Genomic DNA, 12193 nt, shown 5'->3' with positions numbered 1-12193 from the left:
GCATTGTTTTTAATGGGCAGAAGAAAAATAACTGTAAAACTAAAACTATATCCGATGAAACAACCCTTTGAAACAAAGATGAAATAAAGACTTTTTTTTAAGGTAAATGAAAGCTGAGAAAATTTGTTACCAGAAGACCTACCCTACAAGAAATGTTAAAAGCAGTTCACATTTTGAGGCACATGATACCTGATGAAAACATACATCTACATGAAAGAAAAAAGTGCTAGAAATGATTTTCTAATTTCTTATTTTACAGCCACTTGAAGGCCTCCTTGGTAGCCTAGGGGTTAAGTCTCAGAGCTATCACTGCCATGGCCTGAGTTTGATCCCTCACCAGGGAGCTAACCCACATACAGTGCAACAGACCTCTCCTGTCTTGCCCGCTGCTCCCCTCAGCAGTGTATTTCAGTAGATCCGCCTGTTCTGTTCCCCACTCTGTCTCTGGCGAATTTTCTCACCCTCCCTCTACACCCCAGTTCTGGCCTACACCCCAGTTCTTTTATGCATAAATAAATAAATCTTAAAAAATAAAAAATAAATAAAAGTCATTTGACTTTTGAAAGGTAGATAGCAATGTTTAACCAGAAACTATTTAAAATAAAATTGAAAAACCAAGATTTAGACTATGTATAATTATAGCACAAAAGGAATACTGAAAATATACACTTATGAGATGTGTATATTATACAAGTAATAGGTTATTAAGATAGAAGCAATAAGAATGTCCTTACAGCAAATATTAAACAAATATAAAAGGTGTAACTAAAAAGGCTAAAAAATAGTATTAATTAACCACAAAGAAGGTAGAAGATAAGGAGTCAACAGATGAGGAAAAAAAGCACGATGTAAGACTTCAAACCAGTCATACCAACAACTATACACCATATAAATGGATTAAACACCAATTTAAAATCATACATGACCACACTGAATGAAAAGCTTCAACAATATTTTGTTTACAAGAGACTCCTGAAAACGGGCCTCCCTGGTGGCGCAGCAGGTTGAGCACAGCGCTGTGAAGCTGTCTGTCACCTCTAGCATGGATTTGATTCCTGTCCGGCTGGGGAGATACCCACATGGCACGGCAGACCTCTCCTATTGTGCCCACTGCACATGGAACAATTCCCTCTGGGGGAAAAAAAAAATTCAGAAACTAGCTGAGCAAATCCTAAACAACGGGTGACTGAGAAAAAACTAACAAAAAAATCTCTCATTGAAAAGGGTAGCAAAGACTGAGACACACTCCATAATCCCCACCTTCAGTAAAGAAATATCCAGAAGGAATTGCCAAATGCTCTCTGAAGAGTGAAGGATTTGGATCCAACATCTAGAGTCCCAACTTTTAAGACTTCTACCTGAGCAACAGACCCCCTCACCCACCCGCAAGCCCTAACCTCTGAAAGCCAACAGCATTAGTGTGAGGAGACCCACAGGAAGAGTAGACAGTCTTAAACTGGCTTAGACTCACTGTGGCAATCACCCAGGGCTCAGTAGACAGCAGACAAAAATGCCCATCTCCCCCTGTCTTTCCCTGAAGTTCTGTTTACATCTTTAAAAAGTGATTGGGCAATATCTATAAGAAAGTGAAAATCATAATCAACAAACAACTATGAACCAGAGACACTTTATGAGGGGAGGGGGGTGGGGGGGAGGGATTGGGGTCAAAATAAAGGGGTTGCAATTGTTTGGGGAATATAAAAATAAAAAAAATTAAAATTAAAAAAAAAGTGATTGGGATACATTTTACTGACTGCTGTTGTGGAGGTGGCATTTTCACCCTTGCAATAACAAAATAGCAATGTGTGAAGAAAAAAAAAGAAAAGCTGCTGCCTGAGTTTCAGGTTCTGAATTTTGCTCACATCTGGGGGCAGACTGAGATCCTCTCCAGAGACCAGATTGTGCCACCTTTGCATTCTCCCTCTGGCCTGCTCCAATTTGTTTCCCCAAAAGGAATTTGTGCACCTGGCACCCTGGTTGCAGTTGCCAGCCAGATGACACACCCTTTCATATTCTGGCTCTGATGGACAGCAGCACCAGTATTGGTGGGTTTGATAGGTCTATAGCAAACAAAGTCCCCAGCCAGCTATCCCCACCAGGGCTCAAAGTAGTGGCAGACAGAAAAACACATCTTCCACTTTTCCCTTACAGAGGCCTGTTTGCATATTTTAAAAGCTGCGGTCTGAAAGTCAAGCTTTTAATTTAGCTCCAACCAGGGATAGACTGCATCCTCCCTTGAAGACTAGGGAAGCCAGCAGACACTAATTCTACAGTCTCCCAATCCAAATCACCAGTATCTCCCTGACAGCTGTGGACACATCTGGAGCCCCAGCTATTGCAGCTGCCACCCAGCAGACACTCCTTGGCAGCCTGGCTCACCTGGCTCAATGGGGCTTGTGTTCCTGTGCCCCACAAATAGAAGCAAAGAAGAAACAGTTTTTATCAGGCTAGTCTCCCAGGTTTCCGTGCAGGAGAAGCAGAGAGAAATGTCCAGTTCACATTACCAGGAAGAAATGAATACTTTGCATACTTTAAAAGCTGCTGCCTGAGGCACCAGCTTCCAATCAGCCTACATCTTTCCCATTAGGACTCTGAAGTAGCATACCCTGAACTATGGAAGCCACTAAGAACGAAGATGGTACCTCAGATAATCACAAAGATTTCAAACATACCCAGAGGGCCTAGCTGATGTTTCCTCTCCTACACTAGACCACTCCTAGTGGAGAGATGACTGGCAGGGTTAGCTGTTATCTACTGCATTGGAATCAAAGGGTCTTGTGCTGTCTCAACCTAAAAGGCAAGGCTCCTTAGGGTGGAAGAACCCACGTGAGCCCTGGAAGCTTTCAGTTAGAATAAAAGGCTTGATCTATTTCATAGGACATAAAGCATCAGTCCTTAATTTGATAAAAAGATGAAACCATTATTCTAACGTACAACAGTTGTCTATATTAACAAAATTTCTTACCATCTCTCTCTAAGGTAGAAAGAAGACAATCTTAACTATTTTATTTCTCTTTACATAGGATAATAGGAGCCTAAGAAGCTCAAAATAAATGTACATCCATCTCACAAAGATCACCAAATATGTCTTCCCATTTTAGTGAGATCTACAAACTTGATGGAATAGTCCATATTGGTTTTAGTTTCTAGTACTAGAATAAATATGTGGGTGAAATCTTTACTACTGAATTCCACTTCATTTGGGTCACTTCAGGTCTGAGAAGACTACATACAGCATAAAAAGTTAAAAATATATATATTCTTATGTCTTATGACCCACTGATTTCATTCCATGAGAAAATGCCAGTGCAGAACAGTGTAGATGTTACACTATTATTTTTGTAGGAAATTACTGAAAAATGATATGCAAACAAAGTTAAACAGGCATTAAAAACTTTAGACTCATAAGAAATGAGTCATTCATAATATCATGAATCCCTTCATGAATATCATGAGGGGAAATAAATAAATAGCTAAGGCAGTAATGGAAAAGACTTTTTCTTCTTTGCCCTTTTATACTTTCAAAATTTTCAGCTGTCACTGTATCATTTGTAAATAAAAACATTTAAAAATAAATAAAAAGCTCTAAGAGTTGTAATGACAATGACTTGAAAACAGAAAATGTAACTGTTGCAAACCAAAGTGTGGAATTTTGTGCATTTTATTTAACAAACTTAGGCCACAAAATATTTGTAACTTCAATCTTCTAAACTTCTATGCATGTAATTTCAGGAAAAACTTGAAGTGTATGATAAGAAATGTTTTTGATGGCTTCTTTATGAAATCTTCAGTTATCTTCTCCTTTTCACATTAGGATTATATCTGCAAAGAAAGAAATGGACATAAATGATATCTAGATAAATGAGTCACACTTGGCAAAAAAAATGAAAATGTCAATTTTATCTTTAGGGTCAAGCACTGACATTTTTACTTTCATTTATCCTTTTTATCTTACTTTGCTGAGTATTATGAAAAATAACATCAGCAACAAAGTAAATCCTGTAAAGCATTATATAATAAAGAAAAGCAATTATTTATGTTTTCCCTTTTGATCTTGATTTTCTTTTTTAAAAAAATATTTTATTTTATATAATTCTTACATCATTTTTCATTTTTGCACAATGTATGCATTTTCCTTTTGGTTATATTCCCCATACAATTGCACCCCCCCTTATTTTGATCCTAGTCCTTCTTCTCCCTGGACCTCCCTCCTTCCCACCCCACAGTTTGTCTCTGGTTTATAGTTGCTTATTGATTTTGACTTTTACTTTGTATTAATTAGACAAAAAGCAATAATTTAAAAAGAAGTATGTTTATTTTTTTTTCCAGTATGGCTTCAAAAAATTAAAGTATACCATTTGCACAAGAAGAGCATAATAAAATTAAAATATAATTACTTTTACAAAATTATCACTTACATCAATTAAACACAGCTGGGCAACCACATACTCTCATTTGATTGCTTTATGAAAATTCAGTACCATTTGTCAACACTTTACCAGAGATTCAAACTGTCAACCATCAAACTGGAGAATGAAGAACTGGCTGTAACAGAGACTCAAAAAATATAATACTTCTTGGTTCTGCCTTTAATTAAATTTGGGAAAATGTTATTCTCCTCTAGCCATAACTTACCTATAATATCATGGTTTATGAGAATATGAAATTATTATATTATTATGCGGAAAATATGGAAATCAGAATTAAATTGTAATCATTCAATATAACTCCTTTAAACCTCTCACAAAAACCTGTTTTGAATCTCTAATCTGGCTTCTTGTTTTTATTCATGTGCCGATGTAAACTAATGGTCCGATATTTTACTTGACTTAGATCAAAAATCATTCATTCATAATTCTATGCAGAGTTAAAAAATCTCAAATATTTATAAGCCAAATTTACCCAGTTCAGGAACATTTTTGCTGAATGTCCCATATAAATTTTAAATATCTTATGATATAGTCCAACTAAATCAATCCCAAACCATACAGCTATATCCAGCCAACCCAATTAAAAGGTGCTCAAGTAGTAAAATACAGACATATATTAAAAACAAAACATCGTTAAGTGAGGTAACTATGTTTATTTCTAATCACAGGAGAAAGAAATATTTATAATTTGTTAAGAATAAAACTAAATTTTATATACATCTCTCAAAAATTCAGAAAAAGCTGAAATTAAACTTTACCTAAAGAGATCATCAGCAAGAGACTCTTCTTTTGCATGTTGATTTTGCACCTGTCAAAATTAACATAATTTCAACCATTTGCTCAATGATGAATATATAAGTTAATGCCCCACTATATATGTGGCAGTCACAGTGATCTTTGAGATTTCCAGATCCAGGAGGTCATAAAGTCTATGAGTCCTTGCCTTTATGAAACCTCACCCACTCAAGATATCTTTGTCATTTCACTTCCAGTCAAGATTATTGCAAAAGCACTCTAATTAAACCACTTTTTCCAGCCAATATCCTCTCAAAGGCAACCAACTTAAACACTGCTGGCTTGTTGACTTTTTAAAAACATTCTTTTTCATGCAGAGCCTTTTTACTAAATGAAATTCCAATGCTTTTAGAGTTTAGACCACAGCCGACGGGGTGGGGACAATGTTTATACCCCTTACCAGAACAGCTCTACTGGTGAAGTGGTTCTTGACAGAACTAAATCATGGCTCAGAAGCTGTTGCTGCATCACCTCACCCATAAAGTAATTTTAAACACAAACTCACCAAACTCCTAAAGCTCCTTTGAGAGTTAAGACCAATAAAAACCCCTCTTTGTGGGTGTGTCTTCCTGAAGTCCAACTATGATCCTACCATTCAAAACCCGTTAGTGACTTCTCCCATCTACCAAAGAAACACAAACTCTTGCGTCTGACTCTAAAAATGGGAAAAGTCTCTTAATAATCTGATTCCATTCTACTTTCTCACTCTGCCCATAAATTTATCTCCATTTTCTTTTTTTTCCACATCTGACTATCTTTCAAGGTGGATTCGCCCAGGACCTACGATGCATCAAGGAACATGTTCTTGACATCTTTAACAAAGATTTCTGACCCTCTTAATTAAAAAAAAAGTATATATAAAAAATTCCCACAAAACCTAGGCTACATAACTATTGGGGGTCCTTATAGGTTTCTACCTTCTATTACAATTACTTATTATCACATCTTCACTAATGACTCTAAGTTCCTTGACTCTATTTTTATTAATAATTTAATTTACATTTGTGCTCTTCAAGATACTATCTTAAACAGTTTTTAAAAAATATAATTTAATCTTCATATATTATTTTTATTAAAGCCCTATCCTAGTTTTAACCAGTAAGTGAACAGAGACTTAGGTTAAATAACTGGCAGAAGAGCAAAAGCTAGACAAACTAGGATTTGACTGGATCTAACTGAACAAGAGCACCAGTTATTAGCTGGCTATCTCACTGCTTCAGAGTCTTTTGAAGGGCTTAGAGGAAAGACTTGTAGAGATTCAAATTTATAGAATGATTTTATACTTATACAGTGAATGTAAAAATGAAACTATATCATTTCTTTTTGTAATTTTTAATAGGTATAGCACAACATGATTTCATATGCCAACTGTAAAAGAGCTGCTGGTATCATTTTCCTTGATATTGTTAGATGCTTCCAGGCAGGGAATACTAATTTTCAGGTACAAAGATAACAAAGAAAAAACATTTTCATTTTGGTAAAAACATTAAGTAAAATAGTATTGAGAAACAGAAAGCCTTGTATAAATGGCATTTTTCAAGGCTTTGGAGAACTACATCTCACAGTGATTTTCTTAACAACTACTTTTTAAAATAACCTTTCTAGCAATTTTTGGATTAGAAAAGAAATTTTAAAAATAAAGACTACATTAAGCCCACAAATAAAGCAAAAGAAAGATCCCTGAAAGGTTACTGTGTGCCAATGCCACCTTTTGCCCTGCCCTGTGGGTATCTGAAAACAGTAAAAAAAAACCTAGATTCTGTTTTGATGTCTGCATGGGGGATGAATGATATGAAAGAAAATCTAAGATGGGGAATCTAATAAAACACCCCAGCACTAAACCCTATGACACAAAAGAAGACAGCAAAGAAATGTGCTTATTTTGACACTGGCACAGGATGAAGGAACGAGATTAAAAATCTCACTTAAAGTTTTAATGTCAAGCTGGCTCTCACTCAAGTTTCTAGTCCAAATATATATTAACTACCTGGGTGATTAAAAAAAAAAAAAAGAAATCACAAGATGAAATTAAAGTGATCTCATATTGGTAGGACAAAACTACCAAAGATAAACATATATTATATGGAGGAAATAAACCTGAACTAATGACTCAAGGATTTTCCACAGATGAAGTTCTAAGGAAAAGGAGAGGTTTACATTCAATGATCACAAGACATATACTTGGAAATAAGGTACCATAAGAGAAAACGAAAAGAAACAGATTGACAAAGACTTTAGGTATTGGTACTATTAGACAAAGAACACAAAAGAAGAACTTAAAAACATTAGCAAGGAACAGAAGATTTAGAAAAGAATGAACAACCTTCCAGAAATAAAAAAAATACACTAGGTTTAATTAAAACTCAATGGATGGGTAGAATGCCAACCAGACAGAGCACTGAAAGACAATGTGGAAAAGAAAGTGAGCTTACATCAAATGGGAGTTAGAGCAGAAAGCAGAGAAAATAAGAAAAGGATAATATTCAAGAAAATAATGAGTAAGATATTCTAAGAAATGTTGAACAATTCCCAGATTTAGAAAATCCATTCATATACAATGTAATTGATATATTTTTAATAGCCTCTATATGAATGTATAACCATCCTTTTAATCAGTTTCCTTTTAAATTTTTTTTTAAAGATTTATTTATTTATGCATACAAGAGCAAGGGTACAGGCCAGAGGTGGTGGGGGGTGGGGTGGTGAAAGGATTCACCAGAGACAGAGCAGGGAACAGAACAGGCAGATCAATGGAAGTACACTGCTGAGAGGAGCAGCAAGAGAGGTCTGCTGCGCCATGTGGGTTGTTCCCTGGCTGGCCGGAGATAGAACTGGTGCTGAAGAGGTTGCAGACAGCGTCACAGGCTGCCTCTTAACCCTTTGTGCCACCAGGCAGGACCCAGTTTCCTTTTAAATTTTTATAGGTTAAATTTTTTTCTCCTTTTTTTGTTAGATGTAAACTTAATTCATTTGCTTAAAGTCCCATTTTTCTAACAAATTTAGAAGTCCCTTAAAGAAGTGTTATGGAAAGGCACAAATTAATCTTAATGCTTTGCAATTCAGGAATTTTCCTGAATAAATAATCCTAAATCGTTTAAGTTTGATTTTATGAAGAATTTGCTCTAAGGGAAACACAAGGGCCCAAAATACAAATCAAACAAGTTACCTGGGCTCCCTTTCTACTGACCTCCATTTCCTGCCTTAACCAGTCTTCTAACTCTGCATTCTTCCGAGTATGATGCGCTATTAGATCTGATCCTCCAATGATGTGTGGAAGTTTTCCTGCTCCAGGAAATGCGACCTATTAAATACAAAAGTAGTAAGGTAAAATGTATTAACAAATTAAAAAAAAATAATTTTTAAAAGTTTTTTAAAAAGTAAATATTATAAATCACATATAACTAAGTGCCAAAGACATTTATTTCTGACAAATGAAAGAGAGAGAAGTAACTAACTATGCTAGACTCATAAAGGTTTTACCCTAATCTTATTATTTATTTCTCCTATTTAATACTCTGAGCTTCCTCTTAGGCCAGACTATCTTCCCCTTAGTAAATGAACTTAGGACAGTATGTGTAAGAGGCTTCTAAGGCTGTGAGTAATGGCTTTTGTCCTGGATGTACCTTCCCTGTTTCATATGTAATTCAAGTTACAGCTTCTCAGATTACAAACTATTCTGTGTTTTTGCCCTAAACTTTGCTAGCTATTACTATAACTGGATTTAGAAATAGCACTAGGATTCATATACTAAAAAGAATTTTGGATTTTTAATTTGGAGTTTTTATTAAGAAATGGTCTTAGCACATCATCTAACAATTAAAACAGCACATACACTAATTTATATTCTGTTCTAAGGATTTCTAAGTTTAAGCTTTTTATAAGTACTCATAAAAACTAAAGTCTTCAAAACTTTCCAGGTTATAGATCCCTAGCAAGAGATGATAGAGATGGCAATAGTTCATACTATTTTTTTAAAGATTTATTTACTTGGGCCTCCCTGGTGGCGCAAGGAGTTAAGACGCAACCTATGAAGCTGTCCACAGCCTCTGCAGCATGAGTTTGATCCCCTGGCCGGCCAGGAGGCAGCCACATGGCAAGGCAGATCTCTCCTAGATCGCCAGCTGCTCCATCAACAATGTACTCGGTCCACCTGCCTGTTCTGCTCCCCACTCTGTCTCTGGTCAATCCTCTCGCCGCCCCCGCACCTCTGGTCTACACCCCAGTTTTTGTATGCATTAAGTAAGTAAGTCTTTTTTTAAAAAAAAAAAAGATTTATTTATTCATGCATACAAGAGCTGGAGTACAGGCCAGAGGTGTGAGGCGACAGGATTTACTAGAGACAGAGTGGGGAACAGAACAGGCAGAAAGACTTATTTACTTAATGCATACAAGAACTGGGGAAGAAAGATTTATTTATTTATGCATACAAGAGCTGGAGTACAGGCCAGATCTACTGAAATACACTGCTGAGGGGAGCAGTGGGTGAGACATGAGAGGCCTGCTGTGCCAGGTGGGTAAGCTCTCTTGCCGGGGATAGAACTCAGGCTGCAGCGGCTGGTGATAGCTTGATAGTGCTGTGACTTAAGCCCTGAACCATCAGGGAGGCCCAAGAGTTCATACCTTTAATTAATTTTTTTTTTTTACAAATTATGTTTGTTGAGATAACATAGGTTTATATTAACTGAAACTTCAGCTGTTTACAAATAAAGTGCTAAAAAGTGCTATGTAGAAATGCATACAAAGCAAACTGCTAATATTTAAAGAGTAAGCAAAAAGCCTTAATATTTATGAGATATTATATTTTTATGAGATATACTTTAAAAATTTCAGTATATGAAATTTTATTGAACTGTCAATGATTTGGATATTTTATAAAGAAAAACACAAATTCTTCAATTAAATTCAATTAAACATTTTTCATACTCATTGTGATTTGAATTTCTTTCATGGTCTAAAAAATTCATTGGCGAAGGATATCAACATTTTTAGGGTTTTTGATATTTTTCAAACTACTTTCAAAAAGTTTGTATTATATTTCTTTACCATTCCTGATAACTTCATTAGTGAGAAAAAAATAGCAAGTCTTTTGAATTGTGACTTTAATAATAAGATTTTGTAATATAGTATTGAACATGAAGTAACCAGTGTTCTATAAGCTACAGTTATGGGGTGAGAAAGAGTAAATGGGTGCTACATAAGTGGGAGATATTTCCATTTTCTACTCTTAGAAGAGATTCTTCCAATAAATGGAATTTAGAACGCCCTTTAGACACTATCACAGTAGGAAGAAAACACGTAATTTAAGTGAGGAAAATTAATAGTAAATGTTCACATTTGAGAGAAAAGGCCATCACACCTTATAGTCACAGAAAAATCATACAGATCATGTTCTAGAGCAGTCTTCCACAGAAATTACTTTTGTAAAAAATTCTACACTGGGCCTCCCCGGTGGCGCAGCGGTTGAACACTGGGTTGTGAAGCTGCCCGCAGCCTCTGCAGCGCCGGTTCGATCCCCGGCCACCGGGCGAGGGTCCCACATGGTGCACAGACCTCTCCTGCCGCCTGCTGCTCCCCTCAGCAGTGTACTTCGTCAGTCTGCCTGTTCTGCTCTCCACTCTGGCTCTGGTGAATTCTCTCACCCTCCCGTGCGTCTGACTATACCCAGTGCTTGTATAAATAAATAAATAAATCTTACAAAAAGAAAATTCTATACTATGATCAAATGCATAAGCAAAGTTTATAGCAGTCAGTAGCAGGTCTGGAGGAAGAAGCAAATATTACAGAATAGACAACAAAAAACAGACTGTGTCCCACTGACAAATACCAGTTCCCTAATGAGGAGGAACTCAGATCTGACATACATGTTTACATTGTTTTTTCTATATACATGATATAATACAATGCATATAGTTTTCATTGTTGAATAAGCTTAGTTATACTAATCAACTCTCTTCAAATGAAGTCCTGAGTTAAAGAACCATTTGGATAGTCACAGATTGGTATTAGAACTGGAAGTATCCTATCAAAACAAGCAAAAGCCTGCAGCTTAATGTGAGGAAAACTGGGTAAGCATCACCCTTTAATAATTCAGTTTTAATGAAGATTCTTTCATTCCAGGTGTTCCATGTATTCTTTTTTTTTTTTTTTTAATTAGTTTAAGAATTTTTTTTTTTTTTTTTATAAATTTTGTTGTTATATTCCCCATACAATTGCAGCCCCCCATTCTGACCCCAATCCCTCCCCTCCCGCCCCCGCCCCCCTAAAAGTGTCTCTGGTTCATAGTTTTTTGTTGATTTTGATTTTCACTTTCTTATAGTTATTCATTTTCCTGGTCCATTATTTAAGTTTTCTAGATTCCTGCTATGAGTGAGACCATCCGGTATTTTTCTTTTTCTTTTTGGCTTATTTCGCTGAGCATGATCCCTTCCAGCACCATCCATGTTGCAGCAAATTGCATGTGTTTATCTTTTTTGAATGCTGAGTAATATTCCATGGTATATATGTACCACATCTTCTTGATCCAGTCATCTATTTTTGGGCATTTGGGTTGTTTCCAAAGCTTAGCTATTGTAAACAGTGCTGCTATAAACATAGGGGTGCAGGTGTTCTTTGGAATTGATGTTTCTGTGTCCTTTGGGTAAATACCTAGGAGTGGAATTGCTGGGTCATATGGAAGCTCTATGTTTAGTAGGTCCAGAAATCTCCACACAGCTTTCCACAGTGGTTGGACCAGTTTGCACTCCCACCAACAGTGCAGAAGAGTTCCTTTTTCTCCACACCCTCGCCAACATTTGTTGTTGCTAGTTTTTTTAATATGTGCCATTCTCACTGGTGTAAGATGGTATCTCATGGTAGTTTTGATTTGCATTTCCCTGATGACAAGTGATGTTGAACATTTTTTCATATGCCTGTTGGCCATTTGCATTTCCTCTTCAGAGAAGTTTCTTTTAAGCTCTTCTGCCCATTTT

At 36.1% G+C, this 12193-nt stretch overlaps 1 protein-coding gene across 1 annotated transcript in view; it reads right to left on the bottom strand.

Annotated features, from left to right (window-relative positions):
- Positions 1-3791: 3791 nt before the first annotated feature.
- NBN (nibrin) overlaps positions 3792-12193 on the bottom strand; it is a gene marked incomplete at both ends in the record, with an annotated part of 31897 nt that continues 23495 nt past the window's right edge. The window contains 3 exons of the mRNA XM_084230236.1: positions 3792-3822; positions 5189-5238; positions 8413-8526. Coding sequence (XP_084086362.1) covers positions 3792-3822; positions 5189-5238; positions 8413-8526 — 195 coding nt within the window. The remainder of the gene's footprint in view (positions 3823-5188; positions 5239-8412; positions 8527-12193) is intronic.

The sequence above is a fragment of the Talpa europaea genome (genome assembly GCF_964194135.1).
Source record: "Talpa europaea genome assembly, chromosome: 3".
NCBI lineage: Eukaryota > Metazoa > Chordata > Mammalia > Eulipotyphla > Talpidae > Talpa > Talpa europaea.
Note: the sequence above shows the minus strand (reverse complement) of the source record. Positions and strands in the feature narration are given on the sequence as shown.